This window comes from Schistocerca gregaria, chromosome 10 (assembly GCF_023897955.1).
Source record: "Schistocerca gregaria isolate iqSchGreg1 chromosome 10, iqSchGreg1.2, whole genome shotgun sequence".
Taxonomy (NCBI): Eukaryota; Metazoa; Arthropoda; class Insecta; order Orthoptera; family Acrididae; genus Schistocerca; species Schistocerca gregaria.
Window position 1 is genome coordinate 64,355,374 of NC_064929.1, and position 25,982 is coordinate 64,381,355.

Genomic DNA, 25,982 nt, shown 5'->3' on the forward strand with positions numbered 1-25,982 from the left:
TGTTCACTAAATTATAAGAACTTAAAGTGACGAAATCTTACAACATTTAAAAAGCAGGAACTTTAATAACTAAATATGAAGATAAACTTACATTACTTTTAGATGATAAATATAAAATTACTCTTCTAGTTCATTATACTAAATATTTACAGACACAATGATAAACTAGAGAAAATTGTTAGATTAAATTTTATTTATTGAGGTGAAAAACAAAACAAAGATTGTTCAGATCATGTTACTGAATTCAAAATTTTTTTTAAATTTGTATTTTTTTAAATTTTTAAATTAAATGGTAATTTTTTGTGAATATAGACAAATTTTTAAATGGGGGAAACAGCAAAACTAAAATCTTGGCTTCATATCAAGAATTTTTAAAAAATATTCTCTTTGGTCCAGAACTCTCATTTATATACTACTGACTATGGTGTCATCAGTACATCTTACTAGATGTGGCTTTGAGGGTTGTGTTATGTCATTTATGTAACAAAATAAAAAAAATGTACCACCAATTGACTCCTGGGGCAACCCCTAAATTACTGTACCCGTAGAAGACTGGAACTTTATGAACGTATTATCTATTTTGCATGAAAATTCAGTAAAATGCTTGCAATTGTATGTGGACAGTAACTAAGTAGATTAGTCTTTGATGGTGTATGACTTCAGTCTTGAAAAATTGTTAGTTAAAAGAACCTGGCTTCAAAAAATCATTTCAAGTGTGAAAGCAGTGAAAACATATGTATGGCGACACACTGAGGGATCTTGAAGTTGGTTTTCAAGCAACTCCCCAGTGTCCAAAAAAAGTGTCACCACAGCTATAGCCCATATCACATAGGACGGCACATCCACACATAAGGGTGAAGCGGTAAGGAAGCGTGGAGGGATGAGAACTGCGCACACAGCAGCAGAGAGTGAACAAACAAAGTCCATGTTGCCAAACTGCACTGCTGAGGACAACAGTTAGACTCATTTGCCTATGGTACAATGTATTATACGTTCAGATCAATGAGGGGAACAGTAAATATTAAAACCAATTTTGATCAGTCATCATGAGAGAAATATTAATTCACATCTTGATGACATTGCATCCACTGCTCCACAGATTTACTATGCATGACACTAGGAGGTGAGAACAGCTGACACAGCTTTGTGAAGATGTGAAGTATAATATTTCTCAAAATGACAATTGTCTAATGACAAAATCACTGAAACTGCTTGCAATAATTATCATTTATTGCTCTAAGCTCTACAACCATGTTATCTGAATAACAACTTACATCACACTGTCAAACATGAGAATGTATATAGGTATACGAGTTGAGAAGAGATATAGTAGGAAATATTCAGTCATCTCAAATAAGAATAGCAATTCACTAAAAACATACCTTTTTATTTTTTTCCTTAGAGAATATATAATTACAAAAGTGTTGTTACAAATGTCTGCAGAAAAAGCAGCAAGCACATATGCTGCCAAGAATTTCATCAGACATCCCTGATAAAGCTTCCAATACATTGCCTAATGCTGCAAGTACCGAAGTATCAATATCTCTCATGGAATGGGTACTCTGGATGCTTTGTTCGTCTGGAAAAAGGGAAAAAAGGTGAAAAAGCAAGCAACAATACATACACCTACAAAATGAAGCTTGAGACATATTATAAAATTAAAGGCCATTTACTAATACTAAAATTTAAACTTTTACAACCAGAAACGTCACACTTATTAAAATATTCTGGGCTATTATGCTGCTGTTGGATAAATTTCTTGTTAGCTTTCAACAAGAAATTTATCTGACCGCAACATAATAGCTTGGAATACTTTAATAACAGCATTCAGCTCAAAACAATGTTGCAGTGCCATGTATTAATTATTTACAGAGCCACACAAGTCATTATTTTGAAACAGTGGAAGAATGGAAAAACTGGTAGAAGCTGAGCTCAGAAAAACCTTTTTTATGTTCTGCAGACATAAAGGAACACACAAAAAAATAATGGTCCTGATTTATTCTAGAAGATAAGAAGAAGAAGAGGAACACTACAGTTATAGCATTTGTAGATTTAGAGGAAGCCTGACATACTGTTAACTCGACTACGTTCTTTGAAATTCTGAAGGTAGTAGGGGTAGAATACAGGGAGTGAAATATTGTTATAACTTGTACAGAAACCATATGGCAGTTATAAGAGTTAATGGGCATGAAAGGGAAGCAGTGGTTGAGAAAGAAGAGAGACAGTGTTGTAGCCTATCCCCAATGTTATTGATTCTGTATATTGAGCAAGCACTAAAGGAAACAAAAGAAAAATTTGGAGTAGGAATTAAAGTTGAGGGAGAAGAAATAAAAACTCTGAGGTTTGACAATGATGTTGTAATTCTGTCAGGGACAGCAAAGGACTTGGAAGAGCAGTTGAATGGAATGGACAGTGTCTTGAAAGGAGGATACTAGATGAACATCAACAGAAGTAAAATAAGGGTAATGGAATATTGTTGAATAAAATCAGGTGATACTGAGGGAATAAGATTAGAAAATGAGATGAGTTTTGCTATTTCAACAGCAAAATATCTGATGATGGAAGAAGTAGAGAGGATACAAAACGTAGAGTGGCACGAAGAAGACAAAGTGTTTCTGAAGAAGCGAAGTTTGTTAACACTGGAAATTAATTTAGTTGTTACTAAGCCTTTTCTGAAAGCATTTGTCTGAAAGCGTAGCATTGTATGCAAGTGTAACATGGATGATAAACAATTCAGACAACAACATGGATGATAAACAGTTCAAGCAAGAGAAAGCTTTTGAAATGTGGTGCTACAGAAGAATAGCGAAGAGGAAGGTGGTGGTGGTGGTGGTGGTGGTGGTGGTGGTGGTGGTGGTGGTGGTCGTGCTGGAGGTGGTCATCGTCATCTTCAGTCTAAAGACTGGTTTGAAGCAGCACCCCACACTACTCTATACTGTGCAAGCCTTTTCATCTCTGAATAACTACTGAAACATACATCTGCTTACTGTATTCAGCTCTTGGTCTCCCTGTACGTTTTTTAACCCCTCACACTTTTCTCCAATACTAAAGTGGTGATCTTTTGGCATCTCCCCTATCAACTAACTCCTTCTATTAGTCAAGTTGTGCCATAAATTTCTTTCCTCTCCAGTTCTATTCAGTATCTCATTAGTTACACTATCTACCCATCTAATCTTCTACATTTCTCTGTAACACCATGTTTCAAAAGATCCCATTCCATTCTTGTGTGAACTGTTTATTGTTCACGTTTCACTTCCACATATGGCTACACTCCATACTAATACCTTCAGAGGAGTTACCAAAGTGAATGGGAGGGAAAAAGTAATTCATGGTACACTTTCCTAAAAGAAGTGATTGGTTGACAGAATACATCATGAATAATGAAGGAATCACCAGTTTTGTAATGGAGGGAGTTGTAGGGGGAAAAATTGTAGAGGGAGACCTAGAGATGAATACGGAATCAGGTTCAAGTAAATGTAAGCGGCAGTAGTTAGAGATGGAGAGGCATACTAGCACAGAGATCTGCATCAGACCAGTCTTTGGTCTGAAGACCACAATAACAACAGTCCTTTGGCTGCAAGTGAAAGCAAAAAGAATGCCTTTGAAAACTGTTGATTCAACCAGATGTGAAGGTTGCACTGTAATTCAATGTTTGTGTGTAAAAGGATCTCCAGATATTCAGATTCATCAAGAATTGTGCCTGGTTTATGGGCTTACAGTATTCAGTCACAGGGAACTTGAAAAACCATCAGAAGGTTGGACATAATTTCCAGCCTAAATACCTTGGTGTCACACTAGATTGGTCTCTGATGTATAAAGAACACTTGGGAAAAAACAAGCCAAAAACAAAAGACCCAAAACAATGTCGTAAAGAAACTAACTGGTAGAACATGTGGTGCCAACACATCAACTATACATACCACAGTACTTACACAGTTGTATCCAGTTGCCGAATACTGTGTTCCAGTGTGGCAACATAGTGCCCACACGAGGAAGCCGGATGTACACCTGAACGAGTCAGTGAGGATCATTACAGGCACATTACAATCCACCCAATCCCCAGGCTGCAGACCATCAGTAACATTCCACCACCTGAATTATGATGCCAAGAAGCAATCGACTGAGAATGGAGGAAACTACCCCACATCGACTACCCACAAGACCTCTCAATTCATACAGTCTTAAACAACCCTCCCCCAGACCGCTTAAAATTTTGCAATCCACTGTGGTATAATGAAAGGAATGGAAATAAGTTTGACATTAAAGAAGAGTGGTGCAAAACGTGGAATGCTGCAACAATAGCACATCGAGGTGTCTGAGATCCAACTGTCAGCCTACCAGGATTTCATCTGCAGAGAAGTGAGTAGACAAGGCTAAACAGAATAAGAGCTGGCCACGCCAGGTGCAACGCTATGATGCACAAGTGGGGACTCCGAGATTCTCCAGCCTGTGGTTGTGGGGCCCAAGAACAAACTATTCAACATATGTTAGAGTCTGTCCTAAGAGGAAGTATCCTGGACCATATAACGACTTTATTAATGCTACTCCCTCTGCTGTTAGTAGGCTGCAGTCAGATATTGAAATATGATTAAATGTATATGTCTTTTTTAACTTGCGATTATATCAGTTATGTAGTCAGTAATGCTAAGTTAGTAATTTTCACAATTTAAAAATATGTATAAAATTTGTGCCAAAAAGTAAAATTAAACTATTTGTAAATACTTAACTTGATATACATGTATAATTAAACTTTATATACTTGTCAGTGTTTGCTGTTGTTTCCATATGATAAATAAATAAATAAATAAAGACTTGAAAAGTAATAACTTAACTCTGTTTGACGAACAACCTAGTGTCAAGCATAGTATCCAAACTCACAAATCGTGCAACTCGTGGAGTAGTGGGCCAAAAACAAAGATCTGATCAACAGATGGGCATCGGTGCTATGGCTTACGAATTTTCTCATGATAGCTGCTCCATTGTGTTGCTTGAGGCTTTCCCAATGGTCATGTTGTATATATGGTTCTCGGGCAAGATATTGGCTGTCATAGTGAAAACTCCACAATATTTCGTCAGCGCAACTGGCCAACATCTTCAGGTGCGATGAACACACTGCTAAGGCAGGACCAGAGCTCCCTATTTATGCCAGTCTTAGGCAGGAAGTGCGCATGCGTGGAGGCACCAAATTCGATGGCCAATAGCGACGATATGAACCAATAGCTGGAAGGACAGCAACGCCACCTACAGGATGAAGAACCAAAGACTTCGGCGCACGTGCGGAGGCCACTGCTGTTGCTCTGTGCTGTCATCAGCAGCCTCAGCGACCTTTGTCGGGAGCCACAAGCAAAAATGCGCGTCCACGTAGGCGCCTTGATTATCCTCCAATTGTCAACAGAAAATTTATGTTGGTGGCGAATCATCGTCCGTCTTATGACCAATAGTACTCCTCTCTGCTCGAAGCGACTTCAATATGGCCAGTGCTGGATCCCAAGCTGTACTAAGCTGAAAGCTCATGTCTCTGTTTACAAGATTCGTCGAGCTACGTATTTCCACTGCTTCCTTAATAACACAGTCCCAGTACGAACTCATCGATGCGAGAATTTTTGTATGTTGATAATTCATAAAATGGTTTGTACTGAGACAATGCTCGGCCACTGCAGACTTTTCTGGTTGCTTCAAATGAGTGTAACGTCGGTGTTCAGTACATCTCTCTTCTACAGTGTGACAAGTTTGTCCGATGTACGACATGCCGCAGCTCCAAGGAATCTCGTAAACATCGGGCCTTCTTAGGCCGAGGCTGTCCTTACATGTGCCCAAGAGAGCTCTGAGTTTTGCCGGCGGACGAAAGACACATTTAACTTTATGGCTCTTCAATGATCTTCCTACTGTTGAAGAGACACCGCCGATGTATGGCAAGATGACCATTCCCCTTTGTTCTTCGCCTTCATCCACTTCCTCACATTGGGTAACCCGCTTCGGTTTTAAGGCACGGAGAATCTCCCATTCTGAGTATCCATTTTATTGGAAAGTGGCATGCAGATGGAGTAGCTCATTGGATAAGCTGTCTGAGTCTGATAAGGCTCGTGCTCTGTGGACCAACGTCCTCAGTACACCACTTCGTTGCGAAGGATGGTGACAGCTGGTGGCCTGTAAGTATAAGTCCGTGTGCATTGGTTTACGGTACACCACGTGACCTAATGTGCCATCTTCTTTTCTCCGTACCAACACATCCAGGAATGGAAGTTCGCCGTTTTTCTCCATCTCCATCATGAACTTGATGTTGGGATGAAGCGAGTTCTGAGGTTCAACACTGCCGGGCTGCCCATGAAACCTTTGCCAAATTGACACAAGCTGTAGTAAGTGCAGTCACTCACACGAGGGCACTGCATGGGCACCGGCCGGTCACCACAAGTGCGTTGTCATCACACCAACTCCCAGCAGAGTACGTGGCCTTACAGCACGACCGTCCTCTCTGCTCCAGATAGGAACCCGTCGTGGACCGTCACCGATCACACTCGACAGAGGAGACCACGCACCCGTATTGGCTCCTGCTCGACGTAACGATAAATAGTTTTACTGCGCCCTATCGGTCTCACTGCAGCTGACCTCATCCCTGACGGAATCTCTAGCCCCTGCCTGCTGACCAGACCCACAGTACCTGGGCAGGAGAGCAGCTACATCATCCTGACAGACCGAAGCAATGTTCTCCCACCTCCCAATGATGAATTGTGAAACCCGTCCATTACAGCAAAGAGCAAAGAATTTCCACTATTGACAACATGGAGAGAATTTCTCTCACACTGTTACAGGCAACTAGATTCAGATGCCCTGCACCAACATTGTATCAAAAGAGCAGTCAGTGCAGTTTTAGCATTTAAATTTGCAAAGAAAAATAATTGCATACTCTTCTTACTCGAGTTGCAAATTATGGCTGCCACTTTCTGGAATGAGAATGGCATGCTTTAGGTTGATTTCACAGAATGCTGCTCAATAATTACAGCTGACGTGTACTGAGAAATGCATGCCAAACTGAGTCACGTCACCCAGTATTAATGGTGTGAGGAGATTGTCATGTGCAGTAGTATTCCTTCGTGACAAAGTGTGTCCACACACTGTTGCCTGTACTGATGAAAAGATTCATTATCTGTGTTGGGAACTTTCTGATGATTCACCCTACAGTCCTGACTCTGCACCTGGTGGTTATTACCTCTTCTTGCATTTAAAAAAATGGATTGGTGGTTAATTATATGAACATGACAAACTCAAAACTTATTACTAACTGGTTCAACTGACATGTAGAGAACTTCTAAAGCACACAGGTTGAAAAATTTAATGCAATATTACATAAAATGCTCAGAAGTGAATAGTAAAGAAAGCATGCAAGAAATCAAAGCCATTAAAAAAAGCTTTTTATAAAGGAGAAAGAAATGGGACCAAACAATGGAAAATACAGGATGGAATGTAACAGTATTCTGAAAAGGAAAGTTGCTACTTACCATATAGCAGAGATGCTAAATTGCAGGTAGGCACAACAAAGAGATTTTCACACTTGAAGCTTTTGGCCAATTTCCTTTGCCAACAATAGACACACATACGTACACACGCGCGCGTGCACACACACACACACACACACACACACACACACACACACACACACACTCATGCAAACGCAACTCACACACACGTGAGCCGTGGTAAAAATTGCTGTTTTGAATAGTGGGCCGCAGCGCGTAGTGTGAAGCAGTCGCCCTCCGTTTCTGGCGGTGGCGCCGCTGTGGCAATCGCAGCTTTGGTGTCTCCCTCTGGTGGGAAAGCGGAGAGGTTGCCTGTTCACGTGCATTTAAGGGGTGCGATAAGCTCACCAGTCGGTCAGTTTGTCAGTCAGAGTGAGTCTGGGTCAGTCTCTTGTCCCCAGGTTGCTAGTCTGTATCTTGTCTGAATTTGTGGGGCAGTCAGTGTCTGTCTGTCGTCTGGAGTGCCAGTATGTCTGTCATTCGGATCGACCCTTAAGGCGTATAGCAAAGGGTAGTGACTTCATGGCCGATACGAGAGCAACAGGAGTCCAGCTACGACATCGGTCTCGCCGGTGCGAGCTGCGACGCCATGAGATGGGAGGTCGGCGCGTCTACCTGCGTACGTTGAAGTGGCTGGCAGCGGACAGTTTGGCAGAGTGTTTTGGGGGTGCTGTGCCAGGTCTTCACCAGACATCACAGTCATTATAAGTTAAGTGATTGATGATACATTGTTTCATTTACTTGTTAAAGTCTACTTGTTTTCTTGGTCAGTCTCTCGTCCCCAGCTTGCTCGTCTGTCTCTCGTCCGCATTTGTTAGGCAGTTAGTGTCTGTCTGTCAGTCTGCTGTATGTTAATAGCTCCTCTGTCATGTTTGTCAGATTCGGTGTTAACGAATTTATTGCTTGAAGTGTAATGGCCGAATTTGCGAAATATGTTTTTATCTTGCCTATCATCTTGAGAGGCGGTATATGTGTAATGTAGAGCATGTTTGGCGAACCGTGTATATTTTATGTAAGACTGCATTTCATGGGTTTTATTTAAATGGTCATTTTAGTACATGAAGTTGCTAACCTTCCAGCGTAAGACTTTTTTTTATAAATCAAGGTGCACCTTCGGTGGCAAGTTAATCTTTTAATGTTAGTGTTTTGTACCATTTTCATCCCTCCTATGGGGTGCATAGTTTATGTGCTTGTGTGAGTGGTTAAAATTTTTAGTTTAAAGTAATCTGGTGTGTTGCAGATTTGCACCAGTGTAGTCTTTCAGAGGTTGTTGTGAGCAGTCGTGACTACGGCCGTGTCAAAAGTGAGCAGCAAGGTTCTCAGCCTGAAAGCTCATACAGTCAAAAATTTGTTCTTTCTGCCTCTGAATAAATTGTAACTTGATATTTAGAGGGTGCTTTCTGATCATAGTTTTAAATCTATTTCTAAAAAAACAAATTTCCATTTGTTGAAAGAAATTTGATTTGCTTTCATCAGTTACCCACTGGCAACTACTTCCATGCTTGCATAATGTGATTAAATGTGTTAACGCTCTTCATGAATCACTAGTAAATAAAGCAATGCTAAAAAAAAAGGTTTTGAAATCAAATTGATGGTTCAACACGTCTGGAGTCTCAGGCAAGCAGCACCAGTGCATGATGGGAGTGGTGACTGGATGGAGGTAAGGAGGAGGCTGGGGCGGGGAGGGGAGTATAGTATGGTGGGGGTTGCAGATACTGAAGTGCTGCAGGTTGGGTGACGAGCAGGGGAGAGGTGGGGACAGGTGGAGGATGTAGTGGAAAAGGAGAGAAATAGGCCACAACCTTCGTTAGTCGCTGTCCTCACCCATCCCGCCTCTTCCCTGCTCCCATTCCAGCACTACACAGCCATCATTCCACAACTGCACCTGGTCATTTATTTTATAATTTTTTTTTCTTTGTTTCTCTCTATTTCTCTCATTTTCTGCTAATTCCCTCCCCCCTCCCTCTTATGTGTGTGTCTATTGTTGACAAAGGCCACTGGTCAAAAGCTTTAAATGTGAAAATCTTTTTGATGTGCCTATTTCCGACTCAGCATCTCCGCTATATGGTGAGTAGCAACTTTCCGTCTCAGAAGAAAGAAATGGAAGATTCCAAGACAATATTTTACTGGTTCTATGACTAAGCATTACTGAAACATAGAATACAAAATAATTATTGCTACACTCATTAATATATATATGACTGTAATGTGATACATTATGCAACTATAACGCAGTTTTTAGCTCATTTTCATAATTTTCAAAACTGTTTCGTTAGAGTACTGTGACTGATTTTACTTTCATATGATCTTTATAACAACTATTCCAAATTGACATGCTCTTATAAGAACAGAAAAGATATTTTCAAGTTACTTTAAAGAAGGCAGCAGAAGATAAAGTAGGTAAAAAGACGAGGGCTAGTAGAAATCCGTGGGTAACAGAAGAAATATTGAATTTAATTGATGAAAGGAGAAAATATAAAAATGCAGTAAATGAAGCAGGCAAAAAGGAATACAAACGTCTCAAAAATGAGATTGACAGGAAGTGCAAAATGGCTAAGCAGGGATGGCTAGAGGACAAATGTAAGGATGTAGAAGCTTATCTCACTAGGGGTAAAATAGATACTGCCTACAGGAAAATTAAAGAGACCTTTGGAGAAAAGAGAGCCACTTGTATGAATATCAAGAGCTCAGATGGAAACCCAGTTCTAAGCAAAGAAGGGAAGGCGGAAAGGTGGAAGGAGTATATAGAAGGTTTATACAAGGGCGATGTACTGGAAATGGAAGACGATGCAGATGAAAATGAAATGGGAGATACGATACTGCGGGAAGAGTTTGACAGAGCACTGAAAGACCTGAGCCGAAACAAGGCCCCGGGAGTAGACAACATTCCATTAAAACTACTGACGGCCTTGGGAGAGCCAGTCATGACTAAACTCTACCATCTGGTGAGCAAGATGTATGAGACAGGCAAAATACCCTCAGACTTCAAGAAGAATATAATAATTCCAATCCCAAAGAAAGCAGGTGTGAAAATTACCGAACTATCAGTTTAATAAGTCACAGCTGCAAAATACTAATGTGAATTCTTTACAGACGAATGGAAAAACTGGTAGTAGCGGACCTTGGGGAAGATCAGTTTGGATTCCGCAGAAATGTTGGAACACGTAAGGTAATACTAACCTTACGACTTATCTTAGAAGAAAGATTAAGAAAAGGCAAACCTACGTTTATAGCATTTGTAGACTTAAGGAAAGCTTTTGACAATGTTGACTGGAATACTCTCTTTCACATTCTGAAGGTGGCAGGGGTAAAACACAGGGAGCGTAAGGCTATTTACAATTTGTACAGAAACCAGATGGCAGTTATAAGAGTCGAGGGGCATGAAAGAGAAGCAGTGGTTGGTAAGGGAGTGAGACAGGGTTGTAGCCTCTCCCTGATGTTACTCAATCTGTATATTGAGCAAGCAGTAAAGGAAACAAAAGAAAAATTTGGAGTTGGTATTAAAATTCACGGAGAAGAAATAAAAACTTTGAGGTTTGCCGATGACATTGTAATTCTGTCAGAGACAGCAAAGGACTTGGAAGAGCTGTTGAACGGAATGGACAGTGTCTTGAAAGGAGGATATAAGATGAACATCAACAAAAGCAAAACGAGGATAATGGAATGTAGTCAAATTAAATCGGATGATGCTGAGGGAATTAGATTAGGAAATGAGACACTTAAAGTAGTAAAGGAGTTTTGCTATTTATGGAGTAAAATAACTGATGATGGTCGAAGTAGAGAGGATATAAAATGTAGACTGGCAACGGCAAGGAAAGCGTTTCTGAAGAAGAGAAATTTGTTAACATCGAGTATAGATTTAAGTGTCAGGAAGTCGTTTCTGAAAGTATTTGTATGGAGTGTAGCCATGTATGGAAGTGAAACATGGACGATAACTAGTTTGGACAAGAAGAGAATAGAAGCTTTCAAAATGTGGTGCTACAGAAGAATGCTGAAGATTAGATGGGTAGATCACATAACTAATGAGGAAGTATTGAATAGAATTGGGGAGAAGAGGAGTTTGTGGCACAACTTGACAAAAAGAAGGGATTGGTTGGTAGGACATGTTTTGAGGCATCAATGGATCACAAATTTAGCATTGGAGGGCAGCGTGGAGGGTAAAAATCGTAGAGGGAGACCAAGAGATGAATACACTAAGCAGATTCAGAAGGATGTAGGTTGCAGTAAGTACTGGGAGATGAAGAAGCTTGCACAGGATAGAGTAGCATGGAGAGCTGCATCAAACCAGTCTGAGGACTGAAGACCACAACAACAACAACTTTAAAGAAATTATTTACCCTCATATTTATACCAATGATGAGCAATAATTAAATGTAATTGAGAACAAATTATAATCTCGCTAATGTTAAATGCATTAAAACATCAAACTTATATATAAGAGCTTTGCAACAACTGTTTGAAAGTAATGTGAACCGGAGGTATCAAGAAACCTTTACTAATTTATTTAATGACAATTACATGCAGTCATAGCCACAAGGACAAAAATGGCTCTGAGCACTATGGGACTTAACATCTGAGGTCATCAGTCCCCTAGAACTTAGAAGTACTTAAACCTAACTAACCTAAGGACATCACACACATCCATGCCCAAGGCAGGATTCAAACCTGCGACTGTAGCAGTCGCACGGTTCCAGACTGAAGTGCCTAGAATCGCTTGGCCACACCGGCTGGCCCACAAGGACATACACGGCACAATATACCATTAAAGAATCATCCATGAAGTAAGTTATAATGCACCCTATATATCTAGAGATACGAATTGCTCCTTTGTTAAAATCACAAGTGACACTAATGTATCCAACATAATAATGCTTCCATTTTAGTACTTGAAAATGGTCTGAGGCCAAACTCATACATCACACACAAAATAAAGAGCATAGCAGCAGAAGGCATCATGAAATCATTCAAGAAATTCATCGGACCTGCAGACCCTGTTGCAATGAAAATTATAGACGATTTTGTGTCTTTTCTTTTTGTGACTGAATGATGCGTAGTTTCTAAAAAACCTTGTACTATTATAGAAAGGTAGGAAACATACTTGTGAGGCTGCCACAGACTCACACATAACAAATAAATAGTAACAAATAAAGCAATGAGAGGAGAGAATACTTACTCTGGTGCGATGGCATCATTAAACATTCGGCCCTTTGGTCCTTTGTCAAGAGCATCTAGTTCATCCATATCTTCTTGTGTCAGTTCAAAATCGAAAATCTGAAAATTTCCCGAATGGTAATGTTATTGTATCATGAGTATATGGCATGTTTTAAGACCTCATAAAATGTGTGCAGGTGTGTGCAGCAAAGGGGGGAAACTCTAAGTTGGAATAGCCACGATACAATGAAAAGACAGATTGCTACAGACTGTAAAGATGACACACTGAGTTCCAGAAATGCACAACGGAAAGACACTTCCACAACAGCTTGCAACCAAAGCCTTCGTCAGACACATGCATTTATGCAAGCAAGCACACCTCATGTACACACAGCTGTCATCTCTGGCGGCATTAGCTGAAAGCTATTGTGCGTCTTTTTGTTCTGCCTGTCTGCAACTCTAAGTGTCCTCTTTATGGTGAGTTATCTTTTCCTTGCATTACTGATATGCACATTACTGATATGCACAATACAGGTATACTAGTAGGAATTGCAGTAAAAGTGCAATTGCTGGGAGTGGGCAATAGTGTATTTGATTAGAGCTATTACAATATGGTGCAAAGGATGGGAAATTAAGGAGATGGAATCTGGGCAAGCTGAAACAACCACAGATAGATGAGAGATTCAAAGGATGTACCATGTGCAATGACTAAATGAAGCAGAGGTAAAAGTAAAGCCAAAAGCTAGATTACATATTCTGCCCACTTATGATGCCTATATGATACAAATAATGTGCAGCTAAAATAGAAAGAAACTTCCACATGGGAAAAATATATTAAAAACAAAGATTCCAAGACTTACCAAGCGGGAAAGCGCCGGCAGACAGGCACATGAACAAAACACACAAACACACACACAGAATTGCTAGCTTTCGCAACCGATGGTTGCTTCTTCAGGAAGGAGAGGGAAAGACGAAAGGATATGTCTGCTTGTGTCTGTGTATGTGCGGACGGATATGTGTGTGTGTGTGTGTGTGCGCGAGTGTACATCTGTCCTTTTTTTACCCTAAGGGAAGTCTTTCCGCTCCCGGGATTGGAATGACCCCTTAAAACCAACATCCTTTCGTCTTTCCCTCTCCTTCCTGAAGAAGCAACCATCGGTTGCGAAAGCTAGCAATTCTGTGTGTGTGTTTGTGTGTTTTGTTCATGTGCCTGTCTGCCGGCACTTTCCCGCTTGGTAAGTCTTGGAATCTTTGTTTTAAATAATGTGCAGCATTAGACAGACACAATTAAATAACATATCAGGCTACAGATCACATTTGGAAGTTTCATTCTTTTGTGGAGCACACACATCAAAATGAAAGAAAATTCTAGAGTTAAACATTTTTCTATCATACAGAAGTATTTTTCAAGTATTAACCTTGGTTATTCGATAAAGCATACAAATTATTGAAGTACTAATGTGTTTATGTGCTGTCATCATTATTCACAGAATGATATAAGGATTTGATGGTGAATGAAATGCAATCACATTCAAGAAAACTGCGGCTCTGGACAAATATTTATGTTAAATGTAATTAATATCTGCCTATGTAAACAAAATACATTAACAAATAAATATATACAAAAAAACAAAGATGCTGTAATGTACCAAACAAGAGAGTGCTGGTAGATAGACACAATAAAAAACAAACAAACAAATTTCAAGCTTTTGCAACCCAACGTTGTTTCATCAGGAAAGAGGGAACGAGAGAGGAAGACGAAAGGATGTGGATTTTAAGGGAGAGGGTAAGGAGTCATTCCAATCGAGGGAGCGGAAAGACTTACCTTAGGGGCAAAAAAGGACAGGTATACACTCATACACACACACACATATCCATCTGCACATATACAGACACAGGCAGACGTATCTAAATGCAAAGAGGTTGGGCAGATGTCAGTCGAGGCAGAAGTACAGAGGCAAAGATGTTGTTGAATGACAGGTGATGTATGAGGGGCGGCAAACTTGAAATTAGTGGAGGTTGAGGCCTGGTGGGTAATGGGAAGAGAGAATATACTGAAGGGAAAGTTCCCATCTCCGGAGTTCTGATAGGTTGGTGTTAGTGGGAAGTATCCAGATAACCCGGACGGTGTAACACTGTGCCAAGATGTGCTGGCCGTGCACCGAGGCATGTTTAGCCACAGGGTGATCCTCACTACCAACAAACACTGTTTGCCTGTGTCCATTCATGAAAATGGACAGTTTGTTGCTGGTCATTCCCACATAGAAAGCTTCATAGTGTAGGCAGGTCAGTTGGTAAATCACGTGGGTGCTTTCACACATGGCTCTGCCTTTGATTGTGTACACCTTCTGGGTTACAGGACTGGAGTAGGTGGTGCATGGAACAGGTTTTACACCAGGGACGGTTACAAGGGTAGGGGTCAGGGGATAGGGAAGGTGGTTTGGGGATTTCATAAGGATGAACCAAGAGGTTACGAAGGTTAGGTGCATGACGGAAAGACACTCTTAGTGGAGTGGGGAGGATTTCATGAAGGATTTGAGGAAGTCGTATCCCTGCTGGAGAGCCACATTCAGAGTCTGATCGAGTCCCAGAAAGTATCCTGTAACAAGCGGGGCACTTTGGGCTTCTTCGGTGGGAGGTTCTGGGTTTGAGGGGATGAGGAAGTGGCTCTGGTTATTTGCTTCTGTACCAGAGATGCGAAAGCTGTTTTCAGGTTATTGGTGTAATGGTTCAGGGATTCAGGACTGGAGCAGACTTGTTTGCCACGAAGACCTAAGCTGTAGGGAAGGGACCAATTGATATGGAATGGGTGGCAGCTATCATAATGGAGATACTGTTGCTTGTTGGTGGGTTTAATGTGGACGGATGTGGCCACTGGACAGATGGTGGTCAACGTCGAGGAAAGTGGCATGGGATTTGGAGTAGGACCAGGTGAATCTGATGGAACCAAAGGAGTTGAGGTTGGAGAGGAAATTCTGAAGTTATTCTTCACTGTGAGTCCAGATCATGAAGACGTCATCAATAAATCTATACCAAACTTTGGGTTGGCCGTCTTGGGTAACCAAGAAGGCTTACTCTAAGCGACCCATAAATAGTTTGGCATACAAGGGGGGCATCCTGGCACCCATGGCTATTCTCTTTAATCGTTGGTATGTCTGGCCTTCAAAAGTGAAGAAGTTGTGGGTTGGGATGAAGCTGGCTAAGGTAATGAGGAAAGAGGTTTTAGGTAGGGTAGCAAGTGATCAGCGTGAAAGGAAGTGCTCCACCGCAGTGTGGCCCTGGACTTCCTAAAATTCACAAACCCATACACCCCGGCCGCTCCATTGTAGCTGGTTACCAAGGCCCCTCAGAACGTACCACTTCCTTATACACAAATATCCCACACTTCCAGGGCCTCGCTGCAATGGAGCCTTCCAGGAACAAAGTCCAGGAAATTTATTTACACTGATGGTATTGCTTTGATCTCTCAGGATCCAAGCTTTAGGGCACTCAAGCAACGCTAACCTCAGGCCTTAAGAGACTGGGTGGAAACTTCAAACATAATTCTCTTCGACTGAATCCTCAAAAGAATACTGTATCAAAATTTCAACCTATGAACTAAACGAGCAAACTACATACCTATCATTATACAAGGATGGTTTGAAAAGTTCTCAGAACAGAATGAAAAATAAAAAAGGTGCAGTAATGTAAGTAATTTTGTTTTCTAATGTAGTCTCCTTGTAGATTAATGTTCTTGGTCCAATGATGTTCCAGTGCCTTGATCCCATCTCGAAATTGAGTTTCCTCCAGGCCTGCAAAATAGTTGTTAACTCCAGCTACCAGTTCTTCATTTGAAGTGAATGTTTGTCCACCAAGAAAAATTAACAGTTTGGGGAATAGATGGAAGTCTGACAGAGCCATATTACATGAATAAGGCGGGTGTGGCTACAATCCATACCTTAGTTTGTGTAATTTTGCCACGATGGCAGTCTTGATGGAAGATGACTGTCTTCCTTGCTAAATGTCGCCTTTTTTTGCATATCTTTTGTTGTAATTTGTCCAGGAGGTTAGCATAGTATTCTTCAGTAATTGTTTGCCCAGTGGGAAGATAATCTACAAGCAGAATCCCCTTCGCATCCCAGAACACTGATGCCATGACATTTCCTGCCGAAGGAATTGTCTTTACTTCCTTTGGTGGTGGAGAATTGGCATGTTTCCAATTTTTTTGACTCTTGTTTTGTCTCTGGGGTATAGTAGAGCACCCAAGTTTCATCTGTGGTCACCAACTGGCACAAAAAATCTTGTTTTTTCTCCTAAAATGGGCCAAACATTGTTCCAGTATGTCCATTTTCTACATTTTTGACCCAGTATCATGAGTTGTGGCACCCATCTTGCAGATAATTTTTTCATTTCTAATTCTTCATTAAAATGTGATATACCCTTTCAGATAACATCTGGCAAACATGAGTAATTTCAGGCACTTTTAATCAGCTATCTTCCATGACCATTTTGTGCACTTTTGCAATGATTTCTGGAGTAGTGACACGTCTTGGCTGACCACTGCATGGATCATCATCTAAGCTCTCCTGACCAAATTTAAATTCATTTGCCCACTTAGCAGCAGTTGACTATGAAGGAACAGATGCCCCCAATGTATTCTGGAAATCAGCATGAATGTCCTTTGCTTTCATACCTTTCTTTATGAAGTACTTAATCACTGAAACTTCCTGGCAGATTAAAACTGTGTGCCGGACCGAGACTCGAACTCAGGATCTTTGCTTTTCACGGGCAAGTGCTCTACCAACTGAGCTACCCAAGCACGACTCACACCCCGTCGCCACAGCTTTAGTTCTGCCAGTACCTCGTCTCCTACCTTCTAAACTTTACAGAAGCTCTCTTGCGAAGGTTCGCAGGAGAGCTGTAAAGTTTAGAACAAGCAAAGGCCTTTTACAGGGCTGTCCTATGTCACAATCATTATTTAAAACCTATATAGATATTAGCCTTAGAACATGGTCTCATAAATGTAACAATATGAGATTAGAAATAAGAGATGGAGTTTACCTACATCATTTGTTGTTTGCTGATGGCCAAGTAGTCATAGCACAAGATGGGGAGGATGCTAACTATATGTGTAATCAACCAGCAGTAGCGTACAAAACTTGGGGTTTGAAGATAAATTACCAAAAAACAGAATGCTTGACTAATGATTCAGATTAGCTATTCATTGAAGGAAAAAAATCGAAAAGATAAAACACTTCCTGTTATTTGGGATCCATTTTAGAAATCGAGGGAAAGTCAGAGTCAGGAATCAATAAAAGAATTAGTAGCAGACGGAAGGTCATTGGGATGCTTAACTCAGTCTTATGGAGCAGCGCTAAAAAGTTAATATACAAATCCAAATTAGAGAGTGCGGTTCTGTATGGAACAGAGACCTGGACAATTAATCTGAAGCACACTAAAAAATTACAAGCTCTAGAAATGGACTTCTGGAGAAGATCAGCAAGAATCTCCAGGAAAGAGAAGATAAGGAACACCAAAATAATATGGAAATAGAAGAAAGAATATGTGACGTAAAGGATAGGAAAAAATTACAGTGTTACTGGCATGTATGATGAATGGAGGAAGCCAGAATATCAAAATTGATACTGGATTGGGAACGAGAGGGGAGAAGAAGAAGAAGAAGAAGAAGAAGAGGAGGACAACCTATGACCACCTGGCTCCAACATTTACAGCACACAATGAGGAGAATGGTCGCAGAGGAAGAGAACACATAAGATCGAAACACCTGGAGGAATATTTCGAAAATATAGTTTAAGAGCAGCATTTGCCTACATGAACATGCACAACTGCCAAAAACCACACTCAGGTTGGCCAGTGTACCTGGCCGTGGGCATTAATAGATTTTACAGATTCGATACAGGTCTGGTCACCTCCCTGTTTCCCAAGCCAGCACACTGTGTGTGGTGTTATTTGAGCAGGTCAAACTTTGACAATGTTAATAGGTGTTACGAAAGTTCTTAGTGAGCTATAGGACAAAGGCTGGTTAAAAGAAGAAAGAAGCTCGGGATAATGTGATCAGCTGATCCCTTACAAACATCCAGGGTAATCCAACCTCCCTGCACTCAACACTATAAGGGAGCAAGTCCCACATATCTAAAAGTTTTGAAGCTCTTACCACCTTTCTCTTACTGTCAGCTAAGACAGAGAGCATATCAGTTGGTAAGCTAACCTCCGTGGTCTTGTTTGAATATGAAATTCACTTAGTTAAAATGCAGCACACTAAGGACAGTTACGATAAAAATAATCAATTATTGATAATGTAATGTGAACAGATAGATTTAAAAAATCTACTAACCAAGTGGCGGCAGGATAACAAACACCACACACAAAGGGTTAACTTTTGCAAGCTTTCTGGCAGAAGAAGGAGCCACTGGCTCTGAAAGCTTTTGTGTGTGCATTCTCCTGCCACTGCTTAATGAATACACTAAAGACTGTGCACCACATTTTAATTTTAATACTCTTACTTCCACACCAGTTTTGCAATCAAAATATCTAACAAGAGGAGGAGAAATGTTAATGTCTTTTTGGTCAGATGCACCAGTGAGAAGTGGAATAAATATCACATCACAAAATAGCTACAGCATCAGGAACCAACACATACACGACTAGGCCTCAGTTTTTGTAAGTGCATGTGCAAATTTAGGCTCTACTGTTGCTTGAAGAAGCTTCGATGTACAGGCCCATGGGTCTGAAGCTATGATGCACCAGACTGCGCAATACATGAAGATTCCTTCAGTTGCAACTAACCTGTCCTGCTGCCCACAAAGTTTCTCAGATTTCAAAAAGTGACTTTAATGTTGCACTAGATGCTGCTGCAGAGATTGCTCTTTTATGTTTAACATTTTTTAAGTGGAATTGTATGGGGTGTTCAAAAAGTCTCTCTGCAGTGCCGTATGATTATTAGCCGTGCGTGCAGTATGATTGTTCGCCTGCCTGGGTTACTTCCCTTCAAGTGGACTCTACCATCATTCCATTATTTTGTTTACCTCAGTCAGCGTCAGTAGTATTGTTGGTGTGTGTCGTTACGTGTTGACGTGAATGTATAAGTTTAGTTCCTTTGTTCGTTTGTTTCGTTTTTGTCACTGTTAAAATGCTAACCATTGAAGAACTTGTGTTTTTAGTCAAATGAGTATTCAAAGCTGGCAGTAAATACACAGTTTCAGTTCATTAAACATTTAATTCAGTTTTGTTGGTGACAACATCCCCACATTGTGATACTGTGCGAGATTTGACTAACAAATTTCGAAGTATGGGTTCAGTGATAGATGTACCGAGAAGTGGTCGTCCTAGCGTTTTGTCTTAGGATAAACTACTCGATATTTCCGATAAAATGTCGTTGAGTCAGAACAAGTCAGTAAGAAAACTCACCCAGGAAATCAATGTTAGTGTCGGAATGGCCCACACAGCTGTAAGGAAAAAATTAGAACTTTTCCCATAAAAAGTGACAGTCGTGCAAGAATTGAAAAATACTGATCATGGCAAGAGACTGCATTATTGTCAATGGTTCAAAAATTTCGTTCAACAAAATGGAAGGGATATTCTTAATGGAACGTTTTTCACTGGCGAGGCATGGTTTCATTTGTTGGGGTACATGAACTCACAAAACTCTTGTATGTGGAGTACTGCAAATTCATTGTGTGTTCATGAGGAACCACTTCATTCTGTGAAAATAGGAGTTTGGATTGCAAGTTCTTGATGTCAGATTGTGGGTCCCATATTTTTCAATGAAATAATAAATGCACAACAATACTGCAGTGATATTCTGTACCCATTCATAGGAGAACTTACGTTAAGTGAAATACTGAACGGTTATTTTGAACAAGATGGTGCAACCGCGCATACAGCTCACATTTCAATGTCACTGCTTGCTGCTGTTTTTGGTGATCACATAATTTCACAGGGACTTTGGCATCCACCATCATCTGACCTAACACCACCTGACTTTTCTTCTGGGATGCACCAAAAACAACTGTCTATAAAAACTGGCCACAATAACTGATGAACTGAAAACTGCACTATCCATTTTCACTGCTTCTGTTTCAGAAGAAATGTTACAGGTTGTGTTTGGAAACATGATTAGATGAATTTAATTGTGTATTCAACAACAGGGGGACACTTTCAACATTTAACATGAAAATTTGTAAGTAAAAATGAATATTCAATAAATTAATAACTTGTATTTCATTGAGTTTCATTTCAGTATATTCACTGCGGCATACGGCATGTGTAGCTAACAATCATACGGCATTGCGGAGAGACTTCTTGAATACCCTGTATATCTTCATGTCCACTGTCACTTACTGAGGAACTAGAAGCCTACATGCTGCGTCTCACTTTTGCTTTTGAGTCCAAATTGACGAATTGACGAATGAAAGTTATTTTTGCAGTTGTTCATTGAAGGGGCACTTGCACTTTTTAAAATTCATTCTTACCAGGAATTATGGTTACCGATAGGAAAAAAAAACTAAACTAATGCATTAGATCAACATCTACAAGGCTACTCAGCAAATCACAATTAAGTGCCTGGCAGAGCATTCGTCAAATCACCTTCACAGTATTCTCTATTACTCCACTCTCGAACAGTGCACCGAAAAAATAAACACCTATATCTTTCTATGTAAGCTTTGATTTCCCTTATTTTATTATGATTATCATTACATCTATGTAGATCGGCGTCAATAAAATATTTTTTCACCAGGAGAAGAAGGTTGGTGATTGAAATTTTGTGAGAAGATTCTGCCAGAACAAGAAATGCCTTTGTTTTACTGATGGCCATCCCAAATTCTGTATCATATCCATGACTCTCTCCCCCCTGTTTCTCGATAACACAAAATGTGCTGCCCTTCCTTGAATTTTCTCAAAGTAGTCCATTACTCCTATCTGGTAAAGATTACACACTGTGCAGCAGTATTCTAAAAGAGGAAGGACAAGCATAGTGTAGGCAGTCTCCTTAGTAGATCTGTTACATCTTCTAAGTGTTCTGCCAGTAAAACTCAGTCTTCAGTTCATCTTCACCACAATATTTTCTGAGTGTTCTTTCCAATTTAAGTTGTTCGTAGTTGTAATTCCTGGGTATTTAGTTGAATTTAGGGCCTTTAGATTTGACCAATTTATCAAGTTACCGAAGTTTAATGAATTCCTTTTAGCACTCGTGTGGATGACCTCACTCTTCTGATTATTTAGTCTGGCTTCTTAACACACAAACACAAACACAATGGTGAGCTAAAACAATCTGACAAGCTGCTTAGATGTATGACGGTCCACCTTTGGAATGCTGCATAGCACTGATTCGACAAGTCCTCAGTAGGTATGTGCCACGGTGTGGCCACACACAGTTCACGCAACACTCGTCCCTCATAGGCTGGTAGTCTGGAAGCAGAGCTGGTACCTGATACCATCCCACATGTGTCCCAGTGGTTGCAGATTGGGTAAAATTGGTGACTGAGATGTGAATGTGAGCTCACTGTTATGCTCCTCAAACCACTGTAGCACAGACGTTACCCTGCTGGAAGAAGCCATTACCGTTAGAGAAGACATTGAGGGCAAAGGGATGCAAGCGCACTGCAGTACTATTCACGAAGTCCACAACTGTTACTGTGTCTTCAGTCACTCAAGCTGAATATCCCATGTAGTGTAATATTGTTTCCACTGACCTATATCTGTGGCACTATGCACGTTTCGAGCAGCCGTTCACTGGACACTGGTGTATCTAGACGTGACCGTCGACCTGGCGTGACAAAGAATGTGATTCCTCCAATCGGGCTAAAAGTTTCCACTGATCCATGGCTCAATCTCCGTGGTTTATGTAACATTATGTGATTGCCTTATCATTTTAAATAATTCACTAATCGAGCAGTCACTCGGCTACAGCTACAGTTAGCAAATAATGTTGCGAGAATGTAAAAGGTGAACGACCTGTGACGTAAATTGTTTATTGTCGAAGCGCCGTCAGAGATGCAGTGAGTTACTGACTTTGAAAACTGCGGCGCGAAAAATGGACAGAAGAAGACCACTTTTACACATTCTTTTGATGTACAAGATATTCTCGATTAACAGTTACTCAGTTACTCATTTTTCTCTTGTCTCTTGTAACTTGTGTCGGACGCGCATGTCTTGCCGCCATATTATAATTGTTATAAATAATATTATTTTAGTGTAAAGTAAAAGTGCAATACTAAAAGTGCAATACTGCATAGCCGTAGATTTATTGTGCGACGTCCAAGGAATTATTTTCATTACGAGAAGAGAAGTGCCAGTCAAAACGGCATCCATGTTAAATCCTTCATTGCAGTGTAAGTTCATCTATTAATTGCCATAAATTCAGATTTAAATGGAACTGGTGTATGGACTATTTATTTGGTATAAAATCTCTGTCTCACTCCTTCATGAAGTTATTTAATATTCTTTATGTTTCTGCCAAACAGATAGTTCACAGTCACGAATTCTTTCGGTGAAATCAGGCGGAAGCTGCATGCGGCGAAATATTTTCTCCGCACCATATTCTACTGGTAAATGCATGATAAACTATGGTCCCTTAATAAATTCATGTTGAGCTATCCAAAAATAATTATATTTTGAATAGGCATTTACTCTCCTCTACAATGCAACTTCCGACTGATCAGACGATCCAACAAGAAACAGCCGCACACGGTAGGCGTTCGCAAATACATTTCCACCGCTGATTATAGCTATATGTTACAGCACAAAAGTAAACATATTGTTATAATTACCGACTACAAATGGGGACATTTATAGCTGTATGTTTATGTATACACATTACGTAAACATATCAATATATCTAGTACCCACAGCAACTGCAACTGATGATGATGATGATGTGTCACACTTGCTGCAAATCCCACATTTGATAAAGTATGTGGGATGGTGTGCTCCGAAACACTCGTGCCTGCTCTGTTACTGTACTCTGTCATTAGATGCCACCTTCCAGAGCAGCAAACCTCCGACCTTCACATCCTGTGACTCGAGATGTGGAAGTCCGACAGCTTGGTGCCTACTCACAGTTTCACTGTTCTCCATCCACAACAGTAGCACACTAACAGCTTCACCATTTCTGAGGTGTCTGTTCCCTGGGGCCACACTGTAACAATGTGCCCTTTGTCAACATTGTTTACATCAGCAGACGTCTCAATTTGTCAGTAGAATGATTCCCCGCTTGTCTGCTCTGCTTGTACACTATCCTTACAGCATCACATTTCCACAATGCCACCAGGAGGGACTATCTCATGGTGGACAGTGCTCATCACATTTTGGATCATCAGTGTATTTTTAAGGAGGACAGTATGTAAGTTTGCACTCACAGGTATCAAAACACCAACAGTATTTGGGCATCCTCATACTGTCTCCCAATATCCACCATTGCAAGTAGAAGCACAAATATCAATGTATTCAATTATAACAACAAATGTTGTCATTTTGATAGCAAAAACATACTTGTGCATAAAATACAATAATGGTCACTGTTAACATGTTGCATGCACTTTCAAACTGACAAACAAACTGTCAGTGCTGTTCATGTGGGGAGCAAACTGACAGAGAGACCATGCCTATTTGTCACTACCAGTTTCCTCCAAATTTATGGTGACCTCGGCTAGAAATGAAACTGACTAAGTGTGAGCTCTACATGGCCATGCGTTTAGGAAGAATTGTGGCACAGGTCTGGTGAGGCAGGAGCCATTTGGTTAGCATAGTTTCCAGGCTGCAGTCAATAGCTGAAGTCTTGTACAAAGAAGGAAAAAATTTTACTTCCTATCAATCACAAAAACAGTGTGTTAAATACGGTGTGCCGCAGGGTTCCATACTGGGACCAATCTTGTTCTTGCTATTTGTAAATGACCTGGGACCATCCAGCCCTAACTATAAGTACATTAAATATGCTGATGATGCAAATATACTTTTCAAAGGAAAGATCCCAGAAGAGCTCCAAAATGAAATAAAAAAGAGCACTTCACAAGTATCAGAATGGTTTGCAATGAACAACTTAATAATAAACACACATAAAACAAACACTATGCATCTACAAACACTGCAGAATAAACAGCCTTTAACTGCAAATGTAGAACTGTTAGGCAAAAGACTTGAAATTGTAAATAGCACCAAATTTTTGGCAGTTTGGATCCAAGATGACCTAAGATGGCAGAAACACACACAACACCTATGTAGTAAATTAAATACCATTTGTTATAGTATAAAAATTCTTGCTGGATGCACATCAATGCAAGCCATAAAAATGTGTACTATGCCCAAGCAGAATCACTACTAAGATATGGTTTAATTTGCTGGGGAAATTCACCACCCAGCTAAAGCTGTTTTATTGCACAAAAAATAATTATAAGAGCCATGGAAGGCTCAGAACCTCGACCTTCATGCAAACCCTCATTTAAAAAGCATCATCTTCTTTCATTACCATGCCTATATATCCTAGAAACAATAATGTTTATAAGGAAAATCGTAGATGAAAATAGCAAGATTGCTCCAAAAAACCAAAATATCCATTCATACAACACAAGGAATAATGAAGATTTACATATGCAGTTTTCACATACAACACTAAAACAAGAAGGACCCTTGCAAGCAGGAAAAAAACTGTATAACAAACTACCTAAAAAAATGGAAGGCAATAACTGGCATGCATAAATTCAAAACTGCAGTGAGTGACTACTTGTTACAGAATTGGTACAATAGTGTTGCTGAATTTTCATCTACAATGTAAATATGTGAAAAATAAATAGTTTATACAATTAAGGCCAAAATAAGAAATGTGTACATGTAGATTTATCTGTGTATTATATGTGGTCTACTACATATGTGTGTGTGTCTGTATAATCAAGGCCAAAAGTATGAAATGTGCACGTGTAAAATTTATTTGTGTATTTGTGAAATGTTATCCCATATGTTAGAGTTACATTGCTATATACTGAAAACCATACAACAGTTTTTCTGTTGGACTTTATTGCAAATTATTTGACTTGTCCTACATCATTATGTACTCCTGTACAGTGTACGATTCACAGGACCAATAAATACACAATACAGTACAATACAATACAATGTATAAAGAGTACAGAACACTAATCCGTGGGTCGCAGGGTGGTACTCTATGTGGAAGCTTGCTTTATTTTCAATTTTCACGTTTCTTATACTGCTAATAAGCAAAGTAACCCAGTACTTTACAGTGGAATATGCTATAACCTTATCCAAAAAAAATTGCCCACAATCTATGTATGCCTACAAGGAGTCCTGGCTCCATTGGACTGAGGA

The 25,982-nt window shown here is 40.1% G+C and overlaps 1 protein-coding gene across 3 annotated transcripts in view; it reads right to left on the reverse strand.

Moving 5' to 3' along the window:
- Nucleotides 1-1,366: 1,366 nt before the first annotated feature.
- The window catches only part of LOC126293293 (1,5-anhydro-D-fructose reductase-like), a 101,269-nt gene continuing 76,653 nt past the window's right edge, over nucleotides 1,367-25,982 (reverse strand). For all 3 annotated transcript variants that reach the window (XM_049986421.1, XM_049986422.1, XM_049986420.1), the window contains exons 7-8: nucleotides 12,688-12,785; nucleotides 1,367-1,579 (exon numbers count right to left, since the gene is read on the reverse strand). In XM_049986421.1, the coding sequence (XP_049842378.1) occupies nucleotides 1,537-1,579; nucleotides 12,688-12,785 (141 nt within the window). In that variant the 3' untranslated portion in view covers nucleotides 1,367-1,536. The remainder of the gene's footprint in view (nucleotides 1,580-12,687; nucleotides 12,786-25,982) is intronic.